This window comes from Hyperoodon ampullatus, assembly GCF_949752795.1.
Source record: "Hyperoodon ampullatus genome assembly, chromosome: 9".
NCBI classification, from domain to species: Eukaryota; Metazoa; Chordata; class Mammalia; order Artiodactyla; family Ziphiidae; genus Hyperoodon; species Hyperoodon ampullatus.
This window is the reverse complement of record NC_136922.1, coordinates 50,446,523-50,473,813: the sequence shown is the minus strand read 5'-3', so window position 1 is coordinate 50,473,813 and position 27,291 is coordinate 50,446,523. Positions and strand designations below refer to the sequence as shown.

Genomic DNA, 27,291 nt, shown 5'->3' with positions numbered 1-27,291 from the left:
TAATATCCACTGAAACATAACATTTTTCCTCTCTAAAATTACCCTCATCTCCACCAAACACAGCCAAATCAAGACTAATTTTTTCACAAAATAAGTCTAGTCAATTGACCACATAGGTTACTCCAAACTGGCTCTCATGGAACTCCTCAGATGGAGCCTCAGGCTGAATTCAAAAAAGGCCTCTCAAGGCCAGGAAAGCCATCAGACTCCACCTCGGTGGATTTCTCTCTTCTAGAGGTTCTCAAAATATCGAGATTCCTGCACATGCCAGGAGACAGTTTTTCCTACTTGCCTAATAATGCTGCTGGGAACCCAAGTCTCTTAATTTCTGGAGGGTCCAGGCAGAGAGAAAAGAGAAATGTTTCAATTCTACCCACAGGTATAGTTTACTCAATTGTTGTAAGTCATAACTAACTTGAGAAAGGCTTCCCTATATCTGTAAAACACAGATCAAAGCCAGTAATATTCCAGACAAAAACAATAAAATCATAACCATATTCACCAGTTCACTCAGTAACCAATCCTTTTGTTAACTTTTTACAAAACCATCAGGTTTTCCATTAGGATTCTTTCTTACCCAGTTTAGCACTATCATCTGAAATTTATCAGAGACCTTTATTTGTCAAAAGTCCTACCTATCTCCAAAGACATTCTACGAAGCCACAATCACCCTGATACCAAACCAGACAAAGATGTCGCTAAAAAAAGAAAATTACAGGCCAAGATATTTGATGAATATAGATGCAAAAATTCTCAACAAAATATTAGCAAACCAAACCCGACAACATATTAAAAAGATCATACACCATGACCAAGTTGGATTTATCCCAAGTTCACAAAGATGGTTCAACATAATCAATGTGATACACCACATCAACAATAGACAAAAAACATATGACCATCTCAATAGATGCGGAAAAAGCATTTTCATAAAATTCAACATCAATTCATGATAAAAAACTCTTACCACAGTGAGTATAGAGGGAACATATCTCAACCTAATTAAAGCTATTTATGACAAACCCATAGCCAATATAATACTCAATGGCAAAAAGCTGAAAGACTTCCTGCTAAAACTGACCTACGGTCAATTAATCTTTAACAAGAAGACAAGAGAAACAAGAATATACAGCAGGAAAAAGACAGTCTCTTCAGCAAGTGGTGTTGGGAAATTTGGACAGCCACATGCAAATCAATGAAGTTAGAATACACCCTCACACCATACACACAAAAAAACCCACAAAATGGCTTAAAGACTTAAATATAAGACATGACACCTTAAAACTCCTAGTAGAGAACATAGGCAAAACATTCTCTGACATAAATTGTACTAATGCTTTCTTAGGTCAGTCTCCCAAGGCAATAGAAATAAAAGCAAAAATAAACAAATGGAACCTAATCACACTTATAAGCTTTTGCACAGCAAAGAAAAACATAAACAAAATGAAAAGACAACCTATGGACTGGGAGAAAATATTTGCAAATAATGTGCCCAACAAGGGCTTAATTTCCAAAATACACAAACAGCTCACACAACTCAACAACAACAAAACAAACAACCCAAATGAAAAATGGGCAGAAAACCTAAATAGACATTTCTCCAAAGACATACAGATGGCCAAAAGGCACATGAAAAGATGCTCAACATCTCTAATTATTAGAGAAATGTAAATCAAAACTACAATGAGATACCATTTCACACCAGTCAGAATGGCCATCATTAAAAAGTCTACAAATAACAAATGCTGGAGAGGGTGTGCAGAAAAGGGAACCCTCCTACACTGTTGGTAGGAATGTAAATTGGTGCAGCCACTATAAAAAGCAGTATGGAGATTCCTCAAAAAACTAAAAATGGGCTTCCCTGGTGGCGCAGTGGTTGAGAGTCTGCCTGCCGATGCAGGGGACGCGGGTTCGTGCCCCGGTCCGGGAGGATCCCACATGCCGTGGAGCGGCTGGGCCCGTGAGCCATGGCCGCTGACCCTGCGCGTCCGGAACCTGTGCTCCGCAACGGGAGAGGCCGCAACAGTGAGAGGCCCGCGTACGGCAAAAAAAAAAAAAAGTCCTTCCTATGAATCTTCTTGAAGATGAAGCACTTTTGCAAAAGCATCAGAGTACAATATCTATCTATAAATGATAAGACCAAAATGCACAGTTAAACACCTGATTCTGATGTAATCGATAAAGAAACTTGGTTACAATACCTAGAATTATGACTGATTATCATCTTAACCCTTAAAAACCTTAATCTGTAGCAAGAAGCAAGTGATTGTGAACTATTTGTCATACCAGCAGGAAAACTTATGCTTGAGTCTTCCTCTCCTAAGAAGGCCAAGGCAGATAAATTTAGACCCGCCCAGCAATTAATGCTCCAGTATTTTATCCTATTTGAAATGACTATCCAGATAGTCAAAGAATTCTCTTCATTTAACTTAGTTTACCATAATACGGAGAGACTGTTTTACATAGATATTCCCAAAACATAATTATTCCTATACAGTTTTAAAAGGCCTTCTTTTTTTTCCTTCACTCTTAGAGACCACGTAGGATTAGGTGAAAGATCCTGAGAGCCCAAGTAGATCACTTACATCTCAAAAGCCCCAAAACAGAAATACCAATTCCTTCTAGAAAGCTAACTTCCTCTGATGGCATATGCAAAAGCCAGTTTTAGAATGTCAAAAGATTCCCGTCTTGGCCATTTTCAGGGATTTTTTTTTCCATTTCTACATAGCTAATTCAGTTTAAAGAAATAACAGTAATAAACAATAATACATATCATTCGCTCACATTCACATGCCTCACTTTCAGAGGAACAGGAATCAGCATTCAAGGTAAACTTTACCTCAGCTGTTAGCTCAGCCTCTGCGGCTTTTTTTTTTTTTTTTTTTTTTTTTTTTTGCGGTACGCGGGCCTCCCACTGCTGTGGCCTCTCCCGTTGCGGAGCACAGGCTCCGGACGCGCAGGCTCAGCGGCCATGGCTCACGGGCCCAGGCGCTCCGCGGCATGTGGGATCCCCCCGGACCGGGGCACGAACCCGTGTCCGCTGCATTGGCAGGCAGATTCTCAACCACTGGGCCACCAGGGAAGCCCTCTGCGGCCTTTCTTAAAGTAAAAAGCAACTGCCAGCCCACAGCTGTGGCCACCACCTTATTGCCTCTAACCTTTTTTTCCCACCGGAATAACAGCCAGTATCTCCGCAACAGCCTTGGGGGTGTCTGTGAGTTCTCAGTACTTGCCTGGCGGCCCCCATTCACCAAAGACAGTCACCAGAGGGCCCCACATACTAGTGGGCAACCACCCTGGGATCACCCCCACGACTTTCTGGATTACCCCTGCAACGTTTGGGCCACACAGCCTAGTGGGTGACGCCTGCAACCTTCCATTCACCCGTCCCAATCTCCTGACATCTCCGGGCTCAGGGGAGGTTTTTGAGTCTCCTGGCTGCTCTGCCAATTGTTGGGCTGCACCCCGCAGGCCTATAAGCCCTAGACCTGCCCAGCTTCAAGACCAAAGAAAGAGCCTGGAGTCAACGACAATGGTTTCATGGACAGGGGGAGCTTACATGTCTGAAGCAAGGTACTGGAGCAACACCCCACCGTCTGAAGCAGATGGCAGGCAGAACCAGCGTGGCAGTCTTCACCCCCAGGGGGAGGGGCAGGTTAGCAGTTATATGGGGAATTGAGGTCAGGTGGGCTCATTGGTTACCAGGGAAAATAGCAGAGGGCACGCCCCTCACCTCCCCTTTGATCAGCTCTCAGGTGGAGATGTTCCAATTTACAGTTAGAACAATCATTAGCTGGGGCCTGGGGCAAGTGTTTAGGAAGGGCAGCAGGTGAGTACGGTGTAGGTGAAGCAGACAGTCTTTGTGTAGGGGATGTAGAGAGAGTAAGAGAACAGCCATCTTGAGTGGCCTGACTATATATATCCAGAGTAGAAATTATAATAACCACAGCCAGTCCAGTAATGAGGTATTGGTGGATAGGGTAGCCCTACGTGTGAACCTTGTCAGGGAGGAAAAACTTTTCCTCTATTCTCTTAGGTTCAGTACTAGGGGCCTGTGAATTAAAAAAATAAAAGACGGATTAATAGGAGGAAAGGCACACAATTCTTATTAATATTTACGTGCATGGGAGTTCACAGAAAAGAAGTGAAACTGAAAGAAGTGGTTATACCTGGGGGCTTATATACCATTTTAACAAGAGAATGAAGATTTGGGCTTCCAGTGATGATAAATCCTAGGGAAGTGACTAGGAAATAAGTTAGGTAACTAATGGGAGATAAGGTGTATTTTAGTAAGGTTTGTTTATGAAAACGTATCTAGGTGGGTGTAGACTCTCCATCCCTGGTGATGAGTTGCTTCCTGGTAGGGCGTAGGGGAAGGGGTAATAGGAAGGGGAAGAAACACCTTCACAATGGGAAATTTATGCCAGCTTTTAGGCAGATAAGAGGAGGCTGGAGAACTCTTCTGCATCTGCTGATTGTCAATTGCCTTCAGCTCAAAACAATCCTTATGTCAAAGTGACATATTTTGGGGTGGCATATCCTGATCTTCTTCAACCTCATACAACCATATAGACAGCTAGATGGCTACCCAACCGTGTACTTAGCCAGATCTACTTTCATGGTATGCTCACCATAATCTCATAAATGTATCAACTGTGGATTTTGTGTGTGTGTGTGTGTGATACACGGGCCTCTCACTGTTGTGGCCTCTCCCGTTGTGGAGCACAGGCTCCGGACGCGCAGGCTCAGCGGCCATGGCTCACGGGCTCAGCCGCTCCGCGGCATGTGGGATGCTTCCCGGGGCACGAACCCGTGTCCCCTGCATCGGCAGGCGGACTCTCTACCACTGTGCCACCAGGGAAGCCCTGTGGACCTTCATAAAAATGCAGACTGATAAGTCCTCTTTCCAGCCTGTCTCTGGAGATTTTGAGCTGCATTGTCAACAAGCATACCAGGTAACTGTTATGTGATTCAAAAATTGAGAACTCCACTAGTGTACCTTTGGCATGTACATATAATGAAACAAGCAACAGTGTTCTTACAAATAACATTTACCAGATTTTCAGTAAATCCTGAATAATGAGTCAGAAGTTACATCTCGAAAGTGAAACCAAGTGGGGCCTGGGCATGGAGGCCTCCTTTTGTCCACCACTTATAGGCAAGACTCCAGCCTCCATGACCTTCCCTAAAGGGCGGATTTGAACAGTTGCTCATCAACAGGAGGAGCAGCCAAGAAACCACCTGAGCCAGATTAAAGGGGCCAGAGAAGCTCATCAAGACCACCTGAGATTCAGGGAGGGCAAGCCCTGCTCACACCCTAATCTTGTCAGAGACCTCACCCTGGAACCCCAGTATTATAAAACCCTTCATCAGGACTTCCTTGGTGGCACAGTGGTTACGAATCCCGCTGCCAATGCAGGGGACACGGGTTCGAGCCCTGGTCCACATGCCATGGAGCAACTAAGCCCATGCACCACAACTACTGAGCCTGCGTGCCACAACTACTGAAGCCTGCGCACCTAGAGCCTGTGCTCTGCCACAAAAGAAGCCACTGCAATGAGAAGCCCGTGCACCGCGTGGAAGAGTAGTTCCTGTGCTCTCCTCAACTAGAGAAAGCCCACACAGCAAAAAAGAGCCAACACAGCCAAAACCAAAAAACAAAAAACAAAAAAAACAAAAAGAACCCTTCATCATATCCTCTGGGGTTCGAGGCAGAAGCCCTTTGCCTGGCAAAGCGATAAAGCTATCCTTTTCTACTTCACCCAAAACTCTGTCTCCGGGATTTGATTCGGCACCAGTGCACAGAGAAAGAGGCCGAGCTTTCAGTAACAAAAGTAAATGGAATCCTTTTCCCTAGTGTAAAAGAGATTGCTAGGCATCCTGCTAGTTTACTTTGACCAATCCTGGAAGTTGGTGTTATAAACAGAACCAAGTTGAGTTCTATTTTGAGACATGTTAGTATTCCCTGGAGAGCTCTTAAAAATCCTGATTCACAGGCCACACTCCAGAACAATGAAGACAGGACCTTTTGGGGTGGGACCCAAGCATTTTTCAAAAGCTCACCAGAAGATTACAGCATGTAGACACATTTAAGAATCAGTGTACTACAGGGGTGTGTGTGTGTGTGTGTGCTGAATTGGGCGATTGGGATTGACATGTATACACTGATGTGTATAAAACTGATGACTAATAAGGACCTGCTGTATAAAAAAAACAAATTAAATAAAATTCAAAAAAAAAAAAAGAAGAATCAGTGTACTAGAGTCATGATTCTCAACCCTGGCTGCATATTAGAATGACCTAGGGAGGGTTTACAAAAGACGGCTACCTGGAGATCCATTCCCAGAGATTCTCATTTGTTCTTGGAGTTACCCAGGTTGTACAAAGGATGGCCCATGCTGAGAGCAAAGGCACCTAGAGCCAGAATTCAAAGTGAGAATGAGGAAGGGTGGTAAGGAGGAAAACTTACTTTCAGATTTGAAACAGAGAAGAGAGAAGGGGAAAGTGGAGGATAGGGTTTAGAGTTTCAGAGCAGGAAAGAGGCTAGTTTATAGCAAATGATCCAGCATAGGCACTGTAATACAGAAGTGAGTTAACAGTTCAAATATCCTAGTCCTGAATGCACAGTCCCGGGGTTGGTTGTTTCTACTTGAAAGATTAAGCAATTCTATACTCTAGGCTTCAGAGAGCTGGCTCTTCTTACTATTATCAACACCAGGTGTGTTTGAATGTCAGAAAATTTTCATTGCTCTTTATGTGGCTGGCTAGGAAGACTGTATAGGTCCTCCAGCTCCTGCATGAACAGGGTATTAGGATTTATCAAGATCAATGGTCTATATCCTTGATATTCAAAGTGTGCTCTAGCCTAGCAGCACCAGTAACAGGAAGGAAGGATTTTGTTTCAAATGCGGGATCTCAGGCCCCATTCCAGCCTTACTAAACCAGATTTGTGTTTTTAACGAGATCTGTACTTGAACAAGATTTGTGTGTACATTCAAGTTTGAAGCACAACAAATGGCACTCTAGACAATATTTTTCTGGCCCTATATTCAATTCTGTAACTTAAAATTTTGCCCTCTGACTCCTAAAAGAAGGTTAGCTGAATCCTGCTGCTATAATATTGTACAGTATCCCCAAATGAAACTTTCATACAAAGAGCTTGTTTGGGTGCCAAAGAGAACGGAACAAATAATTGGGACTTTTCTGAGTTTACAGAACAGCTTGTGTCTGCTTGCTAACGTGTGTGCATGTGTGATGGAATTTTGTCTAAGATTTCCTTCATTGTAATACGTCCCATCTAATAGCCAGGTTGTGCTAAACTTTACCTCTAAATATTGGTGGCTACACATAGTTATCAAAAAGAACCTAATTAATTGTAAATGACAGAATCCATTGAAGTCAGTCACAAAGGTAGTCCAACCTCCATATTTGACAGACTGGAACAATGGGGTCCAAAGAGGCTAGGGACTCTACATAGATGAATCCAAGATACAGTTTGCCATCTGGGCTGGCCTTTTGCTGCTACCCACCCCTTCTGCTGACCATCCTTAAACATGAGAAGCTACTGCACTGACAGACCAAGAAAACCAAAGCTAAAATTGTGCACATACATATATGTACTTATATTTGTGTATTTGGTCACATGTGTTTATTATACTCATTTATGATATACTTTGCTTTTGCAATAAACATAAAATCCCCAGAAAATAGAGCTAAATTAAAATTTGTATGTTGATAATACATATATCACAAAGATCAGAGGAAGAATATTAATTAATTAAGGGCTTCCCTGGTAGCGCAGTGGTTGAGAGTCCGCCTGCCGATGCAGGGGAAACAGGTTCGTGCCCCGGTCTGGGAAGATCCCACATGCCGCGGAGCGGCTGGGCCCGTGAGCCATGGCCGCTGGGCCTGTGCGTCCGGAGCCTGTGCTCCGCAACGGGAGAGGCCACAACAGTGAGAGGCCCACATACCGCAAAAAAAAAAAAAAAAAAAAAAAAAGAATATTAATTAATTAATAGATTGATGAATAACTTGGTACAATTTATGGATAACAGTTCCCAGTGTTTCACACAGTGCCCCCATATGGTAAATGTTCAGTAAATAATTGTTGATTGATGGGACATAAATGTGAGTACTCTAGGTCCTGATAAAATATTTTTGTTGTTAATGAACTAATTATTATCCCAAATCGTTCCCAGAAAGAATGGCTTAAGAGCAACCAGTATGAAATGTAAGTTATTATTTTGGGCAGATATTTGTCAATATTTGATAAACTTATATCTAATGACCCTATATAAGAGATCAAGTCAATATCCCTAGGGGTGTATTTTGTAACTAATGCATCTTGGAAGGTTACTAGAATATTACATTTTTAAAAATTAGATATTTTACGGGTGCTTTATCAAATTATTTTATGCATCATCTCCTGTAGATATTCCCCAGGCAAAAATAATTATGGCAACGTACTGTCGCTCTATAAAGTAGGACACTGAGGTCTCCTTTATCCATTTATCTATATGCTAAGATACAGAGTTACTTTTGGAAGAAAATCTTGGCTTTGTCTAAAAATAGGCCCTTGGCTCATCTCTGTTGGAAGCAGTCTGGCTTTCTATCCAAACATGTGCCTCCTCGGCAGCCTTCATTTTTATAAGAAGGAATCTTCCTACTTTGACAATTAGTTGATTGTCAGAGCATATCAATCTGTCTTTATTTGGGAAAATAGCATATGTTAATTCCAAACTCCTACCAAAGAGTGTGTCCTAGATTGCTTATTGCTCAATTCTTACCACCCCTGTAGGGGAAAAATTATTAGAAGATTAATAGAAGTATTTTATGTATATTTCTCCATTTGTATTAATCAAGCTTTTTTATTTTCAGTAGTTTTGATGCTTTGACATCTGGGGCCTTGCTGATCCTGGAGGAACTGCCCCTCCCAAGGCTAGCTAATTCCTAGGCACCTGTGAGAGTGCCTTTCAAATGCAAACCCACCAATCTGGGGCCCATAACCTGAAACCTCCATTTTATTGGGCTCTCACAGGGTTCTCACACTCAGGGTCACTGTTTCCTAGCCCTAAACATCCAAGGGCCATGTGCCAGACAACTAGAAACAGCCCTTACACCTGAGAGCCTGCTGAAATTATTTAAACTAGGCAATCATAAACCCGCTTATCCTGCTTCACCTGTTTCTTCCAATAGAAAACTCAACAGAGGCTCTTAAATTTTTTTCTTCCATTCCCCCGCCTCCTGACTGACTGTGGTACTTCCCTGCACGGCCCTGCGTGGTGTGGTGTGCCCCTCCCCCTGGGAACTGTGAGAAACAAGCTATCTTTGCAACAGAAATCATCTCCTGATGTCTTGGCTCACCAAACCTGAATAATAATGAAACCTACAATTAGAAACACCTTTGGAGCAGACCAGCATTAAAAATTTAGCTAAGGCTCAAATCTAACTATTTGAATCTCTCAGTGACTTGCTTTTACTAGATAATCTTTTTCTCTTATGCCAGCCACCTGTGTTTTAGTATTTTAGAAGAAAAAAGTATAAATTATTATTTAGATAAATGTGAAGTTGTTGCTAATGACATAACTCACTATTGTCAAAAAATGTGCCTTTTATGAATTTATACAATAGAAATATAGTAGCAAACACTTTTAGTCTCATATTTTACTTTGAGCAATAATATATTGATCAGATTTTACTGAATATATACACAATTTTTTGCTCAAAAACTTACTATAAAACATTTTCTTAAAGAAAATCTATAATTATTTTATTGTAACTAATTACCTGTCAATGTATTCTTTTTAATAATATGTGGGTTTTCTTCAGTAGTGAGTTGGAGCTGGGTCTTATTGGCCTATGAGAACCAACTATTAAATTTTCAGGAATTGTATGTTGGTAGTTTGAAATTGGCCATGGTTGGAGTAATTATACCATGGAAATTGGCAAATACTGAAAATTAGGGCTTCCCTAATCCCTGTGGAGAGCCAGATGTTAAACATTTATCAGCACACCACTGGTTTTCTTACACTTGTTTTATAAACTAGTATACATCTAAATCAATAGGAAAGGTTTTAACATGTTTGGAATTTCAGCCTAATTTACAATAAATATGTTAAAATTTGTCAAACATTTAATGAAACCAAATATAACGTTTCAGACCAATAACCAAGCTGCTTGATTTTTTATTAGACCAATAAAATGTACTGTTAATTTGCTTTTTAAATGAATAAAGAAATTCAACTTGATTTCTTAGGCTAAAGTGGAATAAGTGAAATGAAAATGTATTTGCTATTTATAGATGTTCATGGCTAACTAGGTATACAGCTTCCACTTGGCTGGTGAGAATGATGAGAGAGAGAGAGAGAGAGAGAGAGAGAGAGCGAGAATTCAAAGTGGGGAAGGGTGAGGCCCAATGATATGGGAACTCCAGAGTTCAAACAGCAATTGGAGTCTTCTCTGGCTTAGGTTCAGGGGATTAACTTCATAGCAGAAGGCCCAGAGAACTGACAGCACCTAATTAATCAGAATAAAGATGAATCTCAGTTAGTCTGGACCAGCTAAAATCATTCCTTATCAGATGGGAAGAATCAAAATGGCATCAGGATTCATAAGGAAACAGTTGTCTGACTTTTTGTTGTGCATCAGTAAAGTGAGAAGTCAGACCTGCCATTACAAACACAAAAGTCAGGTTTAAAAGAACTTAAGCATTTATTTACTTTCAAAGTATATGGCACTTAGATTTTATAACACAGTTAAGTAATAAAGTGCCTGAAAAATAAGGAAGCAATTTTCATACCTTCCGAGGCATCTGTGAAGTCAAAAATGTGAAACCTGGGAAAGTACACTTGTGTATGAATTACCTTCTCCTGCCAATTCACCTTGATTTCGATGATTCTCCAGGGATTATTATACATGTAAAATTGATTTTCTGTGTTATAGGTTCACCTTGCAGCAATGAAAAACACTTTTTTCTATTGTGGTCAAAAACACATAACATAAAACTTGCTATTGACTTCTCCAAAGTGTACAGTAGTTAAGATAGTAGCATTAACTGTGTACACATTGTGCAACAGATCTCTAGAACTTTTTCATCTTGCAAAACTGAAACTCCGTATCTATTGAACAACTTCTCTTTTTCCCCCTCCTCCTCCTGCCCCTGGCAATCAGCATTCTATTTTCTAAGAATCTGACTGTTTTAGATATCTCATATAAGTGGAATCATGATGTGTTTGTCTTTTGGTGACTAGCTTATTCCACTTAGCACAAAGTCCTCAAGGTTCATCTATGTTGTAGCATATGACATGCTTTTCTTCATTTTTAAAGACTGAACAATATTCCATTGTACGCATATACTACATTTTCTTTGTTCGTTCTTCTGCTGACGGACATATAGGTTGCTTCCAAATCTTGGCTATTGTGAATAATGTTGCAGTGAACGTGGATGTGCAAATAACTCTTCAAGATCTGATTTTCAACTCTTTTGGGTAAATACCCAGAAGTGGGATTACTGGGTATAGTAATTCTATGTTTAAATGTGTGAGGAAACTCCATACTGTTTACAATACCAGCTGTACCATTTTATATTCCCATCAACAGTGCACGAGAGTTTCAATTTCTCTACATTCTCACTAATTGTTATTTTCTTGAGTTTTCTTTTTTGGTTTTTTGGATAGTGTCCATTCTAATGGGTGTGAGGTAATATCTCATTGTGCATTTCTCTGATGATTAGTGATATTGAGCATCTTTTCATATATTTGTTGGCCATATATTGGCCATTTGTGTATCTTCTTTGGAGGTATGTCTACTCAAGTTCTTAGCTCTTTTTTTTTTTTTTTTTTTTTTTTGCGGTACGCGGGCCTCTCACTGTTGTGGCCTCTCCCGCTGCGGAGCGCAGGCTCCAGATGCGCAGGCCCAGCGGCCATGGCTCACGGGCCCAGCCGCTCCGTGGCATGTGGGATCCTCCTGGACCAGGGCACGAACCCATGTCCCGTGCATCGGCAGGCGGACTCTCAACCACTGCGCCACCAGGGAAGCCCTTAGCTCATTTTTAAATAGGACTTTTTTCTTTTTTTATTTGTAGGAGTTCCTTATGTATTCTGGATATTGACCTTTTATCAGATATATGGTTTGCAAGTATTTTCTCTCATACAGTAGGTTTTCTCACTCTATTAGTTTTTTCCTTTGCTCCACAGACATTTTAAGTTAATATAGTCCCATTTGTCTATTTTTGCTTTTGTTGCCTGTGCTTTTAGTGTCGTATTCAAGAAATCATTGCCAAATCCAACATTACGAAGTTTTCCTATGTGTTCTTCTAGGGGTTTTATAGATTTGGGTCTAATTTTCATGTTTTTAACCCATTGTGAGTTAATTTTTATATATGGTGTAACATAAGGGTCCAACTTAATTCTTTTGCAGCTTTATATTCTGTTTTTCCAGCACCATTTGTTCAAGAGACTAGCCTTTCCATATTGTATATCTTTGGCACCTTTGTTGACGATCATTTGGCCATATATGTAAGGGTTTATTTCTGTGTTCTCTATTTTGTTCTATTGGTCTGTATATATAGGACCATTCAGTGACAGACCACAGGTTAATGAATAAAGTTAACTTGATTTAAAATATGAGAATCATACTTGATTAGGAAACCGGTTATGGGGCTGTGGACTTCTTTATAGATTAGTCAAAGTTTTTTTTTCTTTTCTTTACAGCTTTATTGAGATAATTCACATGTCATACAGCCGATCCCTTTAAGGTGTACAATTCAGTGTGTTTTGGTATATTCACAGGGTTGTGCAACCACTACCACCATATAACTCTAAAACATTTTCCTGTTCTTCAAAAAGATACTCCACACCCATCAGCTATCACTCTCCAGCATCAACCCCCCAGTCCCAGCCTTAAGTAAGCATCAGTCTACTTTCTATCTCTATGGATTTGCCTATTCTGGACACTTTGTGTAAATGGAATGATACAATATGTGGCCTTTTGTGATTAACCTCTTTCATTTACTATGTTTTCAAGCTTTATCCATTTTGTAGCATGTATCAGTACTTCATTTCTTTTCATTGCCAAATACATTACACTGTATAGATACATTACACTTTATTCAGCATTTGATGGATATTTTTGTTGCTTTCCCATTTGAACTATTATTAATAATGCTGGTATGAACATTCCTGTTTATACTCAAAGACTGTTAATGTAAGTGTTTGGAAATAAAGAAGAGAACCCTTGTGGAGGTCCTGATGTCTGGCATTGTGAGAAGGACATTATGCTTCAAGGAAAACTGTGCATTGTTTAGATCACATTCTTCCAGCTATCTGATTCTAGTCTTCCTTCATCTTTGAACAGCTCCCTGTGTAGACAGCTGATAGCAAAGCAAAATAATTCCTCTCTATAGACCAATAAATTCTGACAGGTGGAGGGTTACTCTCCTTCCCTCCCCAACTGAGGAAGAGGCCAGTTTTACTTTCATTTAGACATTAATTTCAATATTTCTGATCTATAAATATGAGTCTAAAAAATAATCTCCTTGAACTGGTTGTAATATCTTATTAGTTTTGTTATTAATGAATTAAATAAAATCATTAACACATTTTCATTTTTAAATCTGTATGGGAGTCATGATTTCGCTTTTTTTGAAAATGATCTTTTAACAACATGCTCGATATTTGGCTGCCTCCGAAACTTCTCCATTTTCTGGTGGAATTAGAATTTCAGTGGCTCTGAAAAGTATCCACCAGTTGGTTGAGAAATTTCTGAAATCTCAACAAAGGTAGCTAACATATCACTGTACTGTCAAATTTAAGTACATTCTAAGAGAGTTTTTTTCTGGATAGTCTTGAAGTTACAGGAAAGTTTTGAGCAGAAGAACTCAAGAAGACTTCTCAATTCGTGGATATGTGAGTACCACATTTATAAGTTTTTCTAGCCTACTTGGATCATTGTAGAGAGCTAATAAGGATAGCGACTATAAAGCAATGGCTGTCACTATCATCTTAACCAAAAAGCAAGGAGTAGACCTCCATAACCAAAAATGTAGCAGGGAAGATGGGGCTATCATGGTTTCTGATACTTCCTATTCATGGTCTCAGAAGCTTCCCCACATATATGACAACCCTACTATACAGGGTTCACCAAACGGTGATTCAGGAGTGAGAACTTCAGGTATATGCTAGACATGAGCAACTCACTAGATTCTAGTATCCATTACATCATCTAGTTAGTGTTTCCCAAATATCCATCCACTGTCCAGCTGTACAACAGAATCACCTTTGGAACATGTTGGAGTTTACTAGATTCCATCCCAGAGATTCCTATTCAGGAAGGCTGACATAGAACCCAGGAATTTGAATCTGATCGAACACTCTAGGTGACTCTCATTTTCACACAAGGTTTGAAGTCAGTGGATATGATACTAACAAAGAGAAATATTTTGTAATTTTGCAATATAATTCATGTGTTTTCTTATATTGCTTTCTAAGCATCTTCCACAATGACAAGAATAGCTAACATTCACCTTTCATGCCTCACTGTGCCAAGGAATTAAATCAAACTTTCTATGAGCAAGGAACATCACAGAGTCTTAACTTATTTCATAAAGATTCCATAGGCCACCATAATTGGTTTCTTTTGAACTTAACTTAATATACAAGTCAGTTTCCTTTTTATAATGTCAAATTCTACCGATAACTATTTCAAAATCAATTGTGTATTTGATTTCTACGTGGCGAACCTACAAGATAGTAATATATTAGAAACATTTTGTATTTTTATTAATTCCTCAGTTATGAATTGTTTGTTCCTTATATTTCTTAGGTTTTATAAACCCAAACATATGGCTAGGATCTTTCAGAGAAGTCATATTTTCCATAGCTGGAGACAATTTCATTTAAAGCAAAATTAAAATCATTATAGTATACACTGACCTTGTGATTCGAAAATCCCACGTAAGTGATCAAACAGTTTTAATGAGGTGATGATGATGTACAGATATTTTGGAAAAAGTGCCTATATGTAAATACGTAAGTTTCTGGGTTGGCACTCATGCGAGGGTATCTCAGTGTCAGTTTTATGCCTAGTGTTAGACTTTTGAAGGTGCATGTGTTTTTCAGAAAGTAAAACTACATCACATAATAAATGACTATGCATCGAAATGCTTCATTTGGCCTTGGGCCAACTCTCCTTCGGGTGAGCATGTGGTAGTCTATCATTTGGTTCTCTGTTGCTGGTCTTGCTTAATCTCTGAGGCTCTTGAGGTGGGCTCAACTTATGAATTTGCAAAATATGTACACTTTGCATAAATAATATTATAGCACACTGTAATCAAATACATGTAATTTTTTTTTTTTTTTTTTTTTTTTTTTTTTGTGGTATGCGGGCCTCTCACCGTTGTGGCCTCTCCCGTCGCGGAGCACAGGCTCCGGATGCGCAGGCTCAGCAGCCATGGCTCACGGGCCCAGCCGCCCCGCGGCATATGGGATCCTCCCAGACCGGGGCACGAACCCGTATCCCCTGCATCGGCAGGCGGACTCTCAACCACTGCGCCACCAGGGAGGCCCAAATACATGTAATTTATTATAAGAATGTTTTCAGGCTTCACAAAATAATGTCAGACTAAATTGTTAGCTTCTAGAACAAAGGAAAAATTTTTTTTTTTTTTTTTTTTGTGGTACGTGGGCCTCTCACTGTTGTGGCCTCTCCCGTTGCGGAGCACAGGCTCCGGACACGCAGGCTCAGCGGCCATGGCTCACGGGCCCAGCCGCTTCGCGGCATGTGGGATCTTCCCGGACCAGGGCACGAACCCGCGTCCCCCGCATCGGCAGGCGGACTCTCAACCACTGCGCCACCAGGGAAGCCCCCGAAATTTTTAAAAAATCCACAAGATTCAGTTTCCTTCCCTTTAAAGCTACGTCAGGTCAAATTTACATTTCTGGCAAAGATAATATCTTGTTTTCGTTTTTGAAACTATACTATTTAACCCCCTTCTAAAATTTTTATTAATAAAGCTCAATTTCACCTCTCATTAATGTGTTTGTTTCTATTCTCAGAATCATAAATATGAATTCCATTTCCTTTGAGGACCCAGCTAGGTATTAGACTATTTTCAACTGTTCACTCTATTGTTACTGTATTCACAAAATAAAGAAGAGGCTTAGATTATTGTTCAAGTTTTGTCACACTTCAATAAGGAAATAAGTAGTATTCTGATTTTTTCCATAGACATGTACCATGTTGGTGCCCACGGCTTTCTTTTAAAAGTAATGTGATATGAAGGAACAAAACTTAGCTTGTAGGCCAGATAATTATTAATGTAGAATTTAACAGTGCTTTGCTCAATTAAACAAAAACCAAGAGCAGGATTCAGACACAAGATTTTCTAGACTAACTGGTTGCTTTATTTCAGCTTATATAAATACATTTTTAGAAAACTAACACCTTATAATTTTAGTTTTAAAGTTTTTTTCTTCTAAAAACAATACAAAAAAAACCCCTGAGAAAGTATGTGATCCATATATACATGTAGAATCTAATCAAAGATACTAGTTAAGTAAAGAACTTTGTAGTGGCTTAATCAAGAAGAAACTAGCTCTAAAGCCAGCAACATCTCCGAAGACAATCATAGTGTTGGGAACCATCCTAGGACAAGAACAAGAGGGTTGGTTGCTCAAGATCTGCCCGCTGATTAGGATAAGTTCTTGTTCATTATTCATCCAATTCAAAAGTTTAATAGTGTATAAACATGTAAGTCATTCATCTATATTTTCAAACTTTATTTGAAACTATTGTGTTAATGGTAATCGATAAGAATCTATGCTGGACATCAGTATTATGCCTAGGAACCTATAGAAAATGTACTAACAACTTCAGAGCAAATTTTTTATTATTTCTAAAAGCAGATGACAACATCTACAAATTAAATACTAGAGCTTTCTTAAAATGCAGTGTGTTATAATTTGAATTTTGTGTAAAGCGGGACTATAATGGACCTCCTCAAGGAGGTTTTATTACTAGAACTAGATTGGAAGTGGAAATAAAATCACAGAAACCTCCTGTTTAATTGGAGACAAACAGGGATGTTTATTTACTTACTTTAATAATTAATTCAGCAAGGCTAATGCCATGGAATGGAGAAGCTACTGAGATACCTTTGTTATTCTTTGATTTTTTTCCCCCATATTTTCACAGTTAAGACTGTTTTGGACAACTATTTCCCCCAACAGCTGTGTGCAAAAGAGAGCTACGCTATTATATAGCTCAATAACTAGGCTTAGCATCTCTAGGATAAAAAAAAGTACTGAATATGAATTTCAGTAAAAGGTTTTCGATTTGAATCTCATTTTGACACTTTGCTAACTGTTCTCTCAGTGAAGGATCGCTGTGTCTCTTTTATTTGTTTCAGTCTTGAAATAATAAATTATTCTGAAGCAGAGTAGACAACCTGCCAATCGCAAGGATGCCAGAGTTCAGGTGCACCTTGTGGGTAGAGGATTGGCAGGTTGTGTACCACTCCTAGAATCCTTCTGCCAGAGGGGCTAGTCTGCTGAAAGTAAAATGGGTTTCTGTAGAGACAGATAAATACCTAACACCTGTTTTTCAACATGCAATTTGCACCACTATAAAACTGAAAACCAAGAAGAATTGGTACAGCAGCTATTGTTTCAACCTAAGAAGCAGTGACAGTAATGAAAACATCACACACGTCTGGTCCAATAAAACTCTTGGTTTTCTGTGTTTTGTGTGGGCAACCAAATAAAGTAAAAATAGAGAAAAGAGAGAAGATGTATCACCTTGGCCTAAATGTGCTGTGTAAATCTACTGTGGTTTACTTGTAGAGCTAATATATTAATAATAACTTAAAAATGACTTTAAGAAATCCCAAGAAGTTCTATAGTTTATTACTCGTAGCAACTAAAAGTAAATACTCAAACCTATCATGAACCTACTTTAGGCTGAAAAGCCAAGATACTGGCTGTATTGTAGAATGAGAAATGAACCAAAATGATGGTATAAATTTTCAATGGCATGCCCTAGCCGTGAATGTAGGTAGAAAGTCATGCTGAATCATTATCAATTTATTTAGGCAAAAATTATACCTTCTAGATTACAAAATCCATTTATTGATTTAAGCTTAATTTTATAACTAGCATCACAAAATCAGACTGTTCATAGATATCTCTGATGTATTCTGAATGTAAGCCTAAGGACTCTATCACTATTTTAGAGAAGTATATTTTACCTCTACAGTGAAGTGTGTGTGAAATATTGTAAGACTAAAAAATACATATTTAATTTTTTACCCTTAAATAGGGATGGTTATTTTAAAAGATGAACCTTTAAGATGCCAGAATATCAACATTCACATCTAAAGATGACAAAGCACTCTGATATTTACAAACGTAAAATAAGCAGTTATAACTAAACTTTTGGTAAACAAGTGCCTCATTACTGTCAACACACTTGTCTTATTAGTACTGGTACAGAAACAGTAGTATGAGTAAAATAAAAATAAAGTTTTACCCATAACTTTAGCTTAAAAGGAGCCCGTGCTCCTTTTAAGCTAAAGTTATGGGTAAAACTACCTATAGGAATTGATCTTCCATTACTTCACCTATTCCATAAAGAAATTATTCTAGAGACCTCCAAGTTCGTTCTATTCTTTTCTCTCCCTTTATGAACTTGTTAACATGCAATCAACCAGGTGCCTTCATGCTATAAATCAAGGAGTGATAGGCAGTTTTCAGGCTCAGCTTAGTCAATTTTCTCTAGTCTTAAAATTTTATTTGGGTTTTTTTTAGGCTTAATTTCACAACTACACCCAACATTTCACTTTCACATATGAATAATTTAATTATTTGAATAGATACTCAGAATATCCATTATGAAAACGGAAAAAATATATTTAGAAAACCCCTAAAACAATGTAGAATACATTTTGTACTTTTTATTTACTCATCTTACGGTCCATTCTTGGTTACAAAGGAAATAAGAGTAACAGCCCACAATATTCTACATGATTTATAAAATAAATCACACATGAAAATCAAAATCCCCCTTTCCCGAATATAATACATTGCGTTTTGGATGCCTTGCATGTCAGTACTAAACTTCACCTAACACTGCCCCAGTCCCTTTTCGATTAGAACAGGCAAAATTTATGACCTCTTATCCCCAGTACATTAATGATCTATTGAACTAAGTTTTGATCCTTATAAAGTTAAAATACCTTTCCTAATTTATGGAAGTGCAAATGTTGTCTAAGACAGCACTGACAATAGAAATTTCTGTGATGAAAATATTCTGTATCTACACTGTTCAGTAGGTAGCTACTGAGTCTTTCGAATGTGGCTAGTGGGACTAAGGAACTTAATTTTAAATTGTATTTGAGTTAAAGTTAAATAACCACATGTTTTGAGTTAATTACTACTGGTCTAGCAGTCCCTTCAAACACTCAGGTAAGTGTTAGAAATGGAAGGTAGGTTATGGACGATCTAGGAATCTGAAATTATGAAAAATTATGTTTTAAAAACTCTGTCATTGGACTTCCCTGGTGACACAGTGGTTAAGAATCCGCCTGCCAATGCAGGGGACACGGGTTCGAGCCCCGGACCGGGAAGATCCCACATGCCGCGGAGCAACTAAGCCCGTGCGCCTCAACTACTGCGCCTGCGCTCTAGAGCCCGCGAGCCACAACTACTAAGCCTGCGTGCCACAACTACTGAAGCCCGCGTGCCTAGAGCCCGTGCTCCGCAACAAGAGAAGCCACCGCAATCAGAAGCCCGCGCACCACAACCAAGAGTAGCCCCCGCTCACAGCAACTAGAGAAAGCCCACGCGCAGCAATGAAGACCCAATGCAGCCAAAAATAAAATAAACAAAAATTAAAAAATAGTTTAAAAAAACCTGTCATTCATCCCTTCAGTATGAATTTTTCCAGAAGGTTCACATTTAAAAAAAAGTGAAACCCAAACCAACCAAATTCTTTAGGCTGCTTTTCTGTATGAATCATCTTTTTGTAAAGAGGTGTAAGACTGGTTTTGTTGCCAACTCTGCCCCCTCTTCTACAGATAGAACTGTAGTGATTAGGTTCCTGCATTTATTTAGGTTATTCTCCTAAAAAACATGGTTTCCATACTGCAAATAAATGACAGGAACTTTTCCACCTAATTACCCCAGACAACACAAATGTTCTTTCCAAAAGCAGAGACTGGAACCACAAGCCCCCTCACATTGCCTGTTACATCTGTTTATGCTCCTAGAAGTGACATCCACGTCGTAGACAGGGAATGCCAATTTCTTGGGAAAGCACCCAGAATTTGGTGAGGCTTGAAGAAAAGATTCCACTGTTCAAAGTAAGAGATACATAGAATTGAGCAGCTACAAAGCTCTTTTGAAATTAAGCAAGAAAAGATTTTGCTTCCAGAGTATAAATTCTGTGTATAGACTTGCCGGAGTTCGTATGCAGCCATAATCATTTACTAGCGATAAAGCTGTAGGTAAGTTACAAAACCTAAACCTCAGTTTTCCCATCTGTAAAATGTAGATAATAATAGCTCTGTTGGAAAAACTCCTGTAAGACTTTGAAATGGGCAAAAGATTATTGAGTGTCCTTTCAGTGGAATGCTGGATGTAATCTAAAGGACTCTGGAGTTTCATGGTTCTACAGTAGTTTGCACCTTTGCCTGCCTTTGACTTTTTACGACTCTATAAGCCCTAGAAACTTAATGATACTGTAAATGGTTCTTATCTATAAATATGCAAAATTATTTTGTTCCTTAGAGATACAGTTGATCACTGCCCTGTATAGGAGATAATTCAAAATATTACATTTTAGTGCATTATTAACCAGTTTTGCCTCTTTTCTGATTTTCCATAAAGCTTTGCTCTTCACATTCTCATTTGGATGGGTTGCAATATTTTGGTGTTCCCTCCCTAACTGATGAGTCAAATAACATTTCTGACACAGCTTCATTTTACATTTCTGTTAGAGTATATTTTTACCTTCTTGAAAAATTATCCTTAAAAGTTTCTACTCCACAGTTTTTTTGAGAGTTGGTTTAAAGGTCTATATTGACGGTTATGACTGGTTTTATATTTTGCAGTAAGGCTGTAACACTTCCGAAATTTTTGATGGGGAAACGAGGGGGTAACAGCATTTATAAAAGGGGAGTCTGAAAAGCTCTTTCCTGATAAGGAAGTCAGAAGATTTCCTCACCTCTTTCTTTTTAGTAGCGGAAGGTCAAGGTGGGTGTTGGGCGAAGCACAGTGGCCTAAGCGGAGGAGTGGAGGCCACTCTGGATCTGGGCCTAGGTGCCGGCCTTCCCTGCCAGGAGCGTGGCCCAGGGCTTTGGATGCCCTGGGGTCACGGAGTTAACTGCAGACTGCGTGGGGCCCCAGCAGCAGACAGCCCAAGAACCCAGTTCTCGCGAAACCAGGACCCGAGCTGAAGGGCAGGATTTGCCCCAGGCCCGAGGGGCCTCTCGCCCACGGCCGAGGGGGTGGGGCGGCCTCGCCTCAGGCCGGTGCTTTTCGCCCTCCGTTGGCCGCCAGAGGCTCCCTCTCTCTCCCTCTCCTGGGATTTTGCTGCCGGGCTCCCTCTCTCTGCGGCCCTAGAGTTAATCCCATCAGCCGAGGTGAGGCACCTGTTACCCCAGGCCTTCCTCACCCCCGCGGCCTCTCCCCCGTTACACCCCCGCTACGCCGCCAGCCAAACGGCGCGGCGCGGGCGGCCGCACGTGGGCGAAGCCCCTGCCCGGGCTGGGACCCCCTCCCCAGGTCGGCCAGAGTGTGCGAGCGCGTCGGGGCCCGGGCCGCCGCCCGCCCGCAATGGCGTTAGAGAGAGCAGCGCGCCTCCCGGGGCCGCCCGCCGCGGGCCGGGCGCGCGTGGGGGGCCGCGGCGCGCGTGGAAGCGGCCGCCGCAGCCGCCCATCGCGCTGCGCCGGGAGGAGCGGGTGGAGGGGCAGCGAGCGGGCCGGCGCCGAGCCGAGCCGCGGCCACCGTGGGGCGGGGGGCGCCTCGGAGGCGGGGGTGGGAGCCGCGGCGGCCCGACCCTCCCCACCGGCGGCGGCTCCCGCTCTGGTAAGGGGGAGGATGTGCGCGGGGCGAGGAGCTGGGGAGGGTGGAGATGAGGAGGAAAAAATCGGGATGTACAAAGGCTGAGTTGCAGGCTGAGGGTGGGGGTGGGCTGCGGTTGGGAGCGTTAGGCTGAGAATCGGAGGCAGTATCGGTGGGATCTATTGTTTCCTGGCACACTGGGAGGAAAAACAAAGGGATTTATTAGTATTACCCTGTAATTTTTTTTCTTCTTCTTTTTTTAATGTGGACGGGGAGCTCGGCTGTCCCCATGCCACACTGGGATCCGCCTGGCAGCCGCCGGGAGCCGCAGCCAATGTGTTAGGACTTCAGGTGCTTCTTGGCACAAAGCTAGACAGCGACCTCCTACCATAGCGCTTGGCGTCACCTGCTCTCCCGGCCCTGCCCCTGCCCGGGGCCGAGGGATTGCGTCCCGAACCAGGCTCGGGAATCGGCTGTCTCTCAAGTTGGTGTTATTTATGTTTGTCTTTTGTGAGGGCAGGTTTTGAATACCCCGGCGGCCCCAGCGCCCCCGCCCCCCGCCCCTTCGGGTTCGAATTGGCGGGGGAGGGAGTGGGGGGGGGGTGTTGGGGGGAGGGGAGGGTGTGTGCGGCTTAAACAAATGTCAGGGTAGAAGGAGATTGTCGAAGCTTGACCAAAAAAACAGGCACCACACTCTGAAGCCTTTCTTGTTTGTCTGCATGGGCCATGCATGCGTGCTGGGCCAGGAGCCGAGTCTGGAGACGGTTTAAGTGAAAGTGTGTGCTTCCTCATCTGATGGTGCGTGAGGGTGATAGGGCTCCGCCTAATATTAAAAAACAAAACAAAAACAAAATGAAAAATCTTTAGAACTACAACGTCTCCTCCTCAGCGGATCTTGAAGTATTTGCTTGCTGGCATATTGATGTGAAATACAGCTGCGGGCTAGAGGAGACCAGCCAGCACGTATTGCGTTGTATTCTGAGCTTGTAGTAAGTTAGAGGCAAGTGTAATAAATCAGGGCTATGAAAAGAGGTTTCATGGTCCTTTATTTTCTGACCGTCACGTTCTCATACATTTATTCCCATGATATCCTGTATCCCACTCTATAATTAATAATGTTCACTCTTAGGAAACTTCCAAATATTTGATGTAGTTCTGAACTTACTGCCATTTAAGAACTTTCTTCTCTTGTTTTTGGTCTGAAATTGCACTAGTGTTGTTTTGGGGATGCTGTAGATGAGAATATTGGACCAGAAAGAGTGAAATAAGCCTCTGTAGACACGTCTTGGAGTTTGTAAACATAGATTTTGAACTTTCAATTGTGCTTGTACAGAAAGAATAAATTCTACCTGATGTGGAGAATCTCAAATGAATTTCATTTTTCTGGACAGTTTGATGATTTCTTAAAGATCTAGGAACTGCTGGTTTCTTTTAAGGTCATTCACAAAACCAACCAAAACTTGGGCTAAAGTATTTCTTTGAAGTGTACTTATGTGTCACTTGTATGTGTGTATGTGTTTGATTTTGGTAGGGGTCTCAAGTTATGTTTGAAACAGTTTTGTTACCAAAGACCAATCAGAGTTATATCTTTTAAATTCTTGGCTTTGAAATTCCCATTTCAATATGTAATTTCTTCTTATTTGACATGTGGCCAAGCCACTTTGAAAAAAAAAATGTGTAATAGTTGACTAAACGTAAATTCAAATAAGTAAATGATTTCAGAAATTCGTTCTTTTCTATTACAGATGAACCTCTAGTCTTGCTTTGAAAAAGCCATTTTGTGTAACTCTTGACTGAATAATTTCCTAATACACCTGTTGGGAGGATCACTGACACAGTATGCCATTTGAGAGGTACTTTTTCTTGACCAGATACTGGTGATTAGAGAAGAGAGGTGTTTTGTGTTGTTTTTTTTTTTTTCCTGATCATTATGAACATTGGCTTTTCAACCCTGAAGTAAAAATGTTGAAAACCGAATCTTCAGGTGAACGTACCACTCTCAGAAGTGCCTCTCCTCACAGGAATGCATATAGAACTGAGTTCCAGGCACTGAAAAGTACCTTTGACAAACCCAAGTCAGATGGGGAACAAAAAACAAAAGAAGGTGAGGGCTCCCAGCAGAGCAGGGGAAGGAAATATGGCTCCAATGTCAACAGAATTAAAAATCTATTTATGCAGATGGGTATGGAACCCAGTGAGAATGCTGCAGTCATTGCCAAAACAAGGGGGAAAGGTGGACCTTCATCCCCTCAGAGGCGAATGAAGCCCAAAGAATTTCTGGAAAAAACAGATGGCTCAGTTGTTAAGTTGGAGTCCTCTGTTTCAGAACGAATTAGTAGATTTGACACCATGTACGATGGCCCTTCATATTCTAAGTTCACAGAAACTCGCAAGATGTTTGAGAGAAGTGTGCATGAATCAGGACAGAACAACCGCTATTCCCCAAAGAAGGAGAAAAGTGGAGGGAGTGAACCTCAGGATGAATGGGGTGGTTCTAAGTCCAACAGAGGCAGTACTGATTCCTTGGACAGCCTTAGCTCCCGGACGGAGGCCGTCTCCCCAACTGTGAGTCAACTGAGTGCAGTATTGGAGAACACCGATTCCCCCAGTGCCATCATTTCTGAGAAGGCTGAGAACAGTGCATACTCAGTGACTGGGCATTATCCCCTGAATTTACCATCGGTTACTGTTACAAATCTTGACACCTTTGGGCACCTTAAGGATTCTAATTCTTGGTCTCCTCCAAGCAAACACAGTGACGATGCAGAGGATGCTCAGAAGAGTAATACAACTCCAGTACTAGAAGTGGCTTCGAAAAGTACCTCTCTAGCTTCAGTGCCCAGTGAAGAGGCACAGCAGAGCAAGGAAGCCGAGGACTCTACATGTAACCAAGAGACTCCTGACAGAATTGACAGAGACATTCCTGAAGAACCTTGTGCTGAAAACAAGGCAGTTACAGAGCCTGAAATCCCTTCACCACAAAACGAACCTTCAGAAGACGCAGAAGCTCATTTGGTTGGGAGTGAGGCAGCAATGCAACAGAAGAAAGAACTTGCAGGTGGTGATTTTACCTCTGCTGATGCTTCTAGATTCAGTTGTGGAAAGGAAGTATTCGAAGATTCAAATAATTTTGGGAGCTCCCATGTTTACATGCACAGTGACTATAATATATACAGGGTGAGATCCAGGTATAATTCAGACTGGGGAGAAACAGGCACTGAACAGGATGAGCAGGAAGATAGTGATGAAAACAATTACTATCAACCTGATATGGAATACTCAGAAATTGTTGGATTGCCAGAAGAAGAAGACATCCCGGCAAATAGGAAAATTAAGTTTAGTAGTGCTCCAATTAAGGTAAGTATGTTTTCTCAGTTTGTTTTTGAAGTTTTTTCTAAGTTTTCGTTTTTTTGTTTTTTTGTGTTTTTTTTTATTATTTGGGCCTGACTGTATGTAGACTAGCTTTGACAGCTATAAAGAATTCAAGGTTGTTGATATACACATGTTGTCAGGTGATTTTAAAAGTTTGGAGTTTGAGAGAGACTATTTCCTGATGTGCTTTATAGTTGTATAAACCAGTACTGAGTAATACTGAAGTTGAAGAAGTTTGGGGATTGTGAGAGACATTCCAATGGACGGGTGTATGAATAATATGAACACTGAAAACCAGGAGTGTTAGTTTGAAATAGAATTACTTCTTTAACTATCTTTACTTGAAATTACCCATGAATAATAAAATTATCTGAATCGAAACACTGTAGGATATGAGGTATAATGTACAAAGGGAGAGTTATGATAACCTTGCAATAATATTCTTTATTTACTTGCTTAAAAAATCTGAGTTATCCCTTACCTAAGTGTAAGTGGATTGTGAGGAATGTTGGAACATTTTTTTTTGTATTGCTACTTGGTAGTGAATGTTGGATTCGTGGAAATATGTTAGCGGACTTAAATACTTTAATTGGAAAGCTATGACTCTAAATAGCTTTGAGTTCAGAATTCGTTATATGGCTTTAAAATGAAATTGTGTGAAAGGACGTTAAATTGATTTGCTATTCATGGATTTATTTTTACCTCTTAAAATCTGGATAAATGCCAATTGAATTCAGATGCTCTATTCTAATGACTTCACTTAGTTAACATTTGGAATAGAAGAATAGCACAAAGTACATCCGCAGCGGGTGGTGAAACATTATAAGCTGATAATGGCAGTGGGACAGGAGGTGTTTGGTTGAGTATCAGAATCTCCTGGAGTGCTTTTTCAAAGTGTACTTGTCCATCGGCTCAGCCCCAAGATGCTGGCATGCCCTCCTAGGGGAATCTGGGGGGGGGTTGTGGTGGCAGAATATGTAGTTTGAAACCACTTTCTAGGGGCTTTTAGCTTACACAGTGTGTATATATGATAGATTTGGAATTACATCTGGTATCTTCTTAAATTTTCTCCTCAAAATCTAAAGTCACTGTCTATTGTTATTTCCATCTTATGAAACTTTCATATAAGGCTGTAAGATACATAATTTACATAGCAAAGATAAATATGACCTTTCTGTAATTATGAAATAAACTAATAATCTATGAAATTATTTACTGGTGTTAGCAGGCAAACTTTTCTTTCATAGTGTAAAGCAAAAGTTCTGGGTCAGAATGGGCCATGTCAAGTTAAACTATGTTTGAAATAACCACTGGAGTTGTGAATCTAGTTTTTAAGTAAGCTAAGTTTCTTTGCTGTTCTTTCCCACCTTCCTTTGTCATTCTCTCCCCTACCGCCCAATGGTAGGTACTCTCTTTAGAGTTGCCTTTCCCTCAGGCCTATCCAGCCAGCTTCTAAATTTCATCTTTTACATCCGCTTTGCAGGTGCTCCCCTTGGAACATCATCTTTTTACGCCCGAGGAAGAAAGCAATAAGATTAAATTGTTACACATTGAGCAAGGCAGGAATAACTGAACTAAACTCTTCAAGGAGTTTGTTAAAACCAGTGGCTGACTCCCTAATGGGGGATAGCAGTTTATGAAAATTTGGCAACCAAATGGGGCACCAGCCTTGTATTTGGGTCCTATGCTGCACAAAATGTAACTGCATAGTAATAGGTTTAATGGATTTTAAAGGATTTATCGTTGAAATTTGGATGCTCTTTTGTGAACAAGCCAGGTTTTGGGTGTGATACTTTGAAATTGAAGTGATTTTTTTTTTTCTGCCATTTATAACAAGCATTTTGCCTCTGAATTTTCACGTAAC

At 40.6% G+C, this 27,291-nt stretch overlaps 1 protein-coding gene across 6 annotated transcripts in view; it reads left to right on the top strand.

The window, feature by feature from the left end:
- Positions 1–24,017: 24,017 nt before the first annotated feature.
- PPP1R9A (protein phosphatase 1 regulatory subunit 9A) overlaps positions 24,018–27,291 on the top strand; it is a gene marked incomplete at both ends in the record, with an annotated part of 293,236 nt that continues 289,962 nt past the window's right edge. For all 6 annotated transcript variants that reach the window (XM_079711711.1, XM_079711710.1, XM_079711708.1 and 3 more), the window contains one exon: positions 24,018–25,412. In XM_079711711.1, coding sequence (XP_079567837.1) covers positions 24,018–25,412 — 1,395 coding nt within the window. The remainder of the gene's footprint in view (positions 25,413–27,291) is intronic.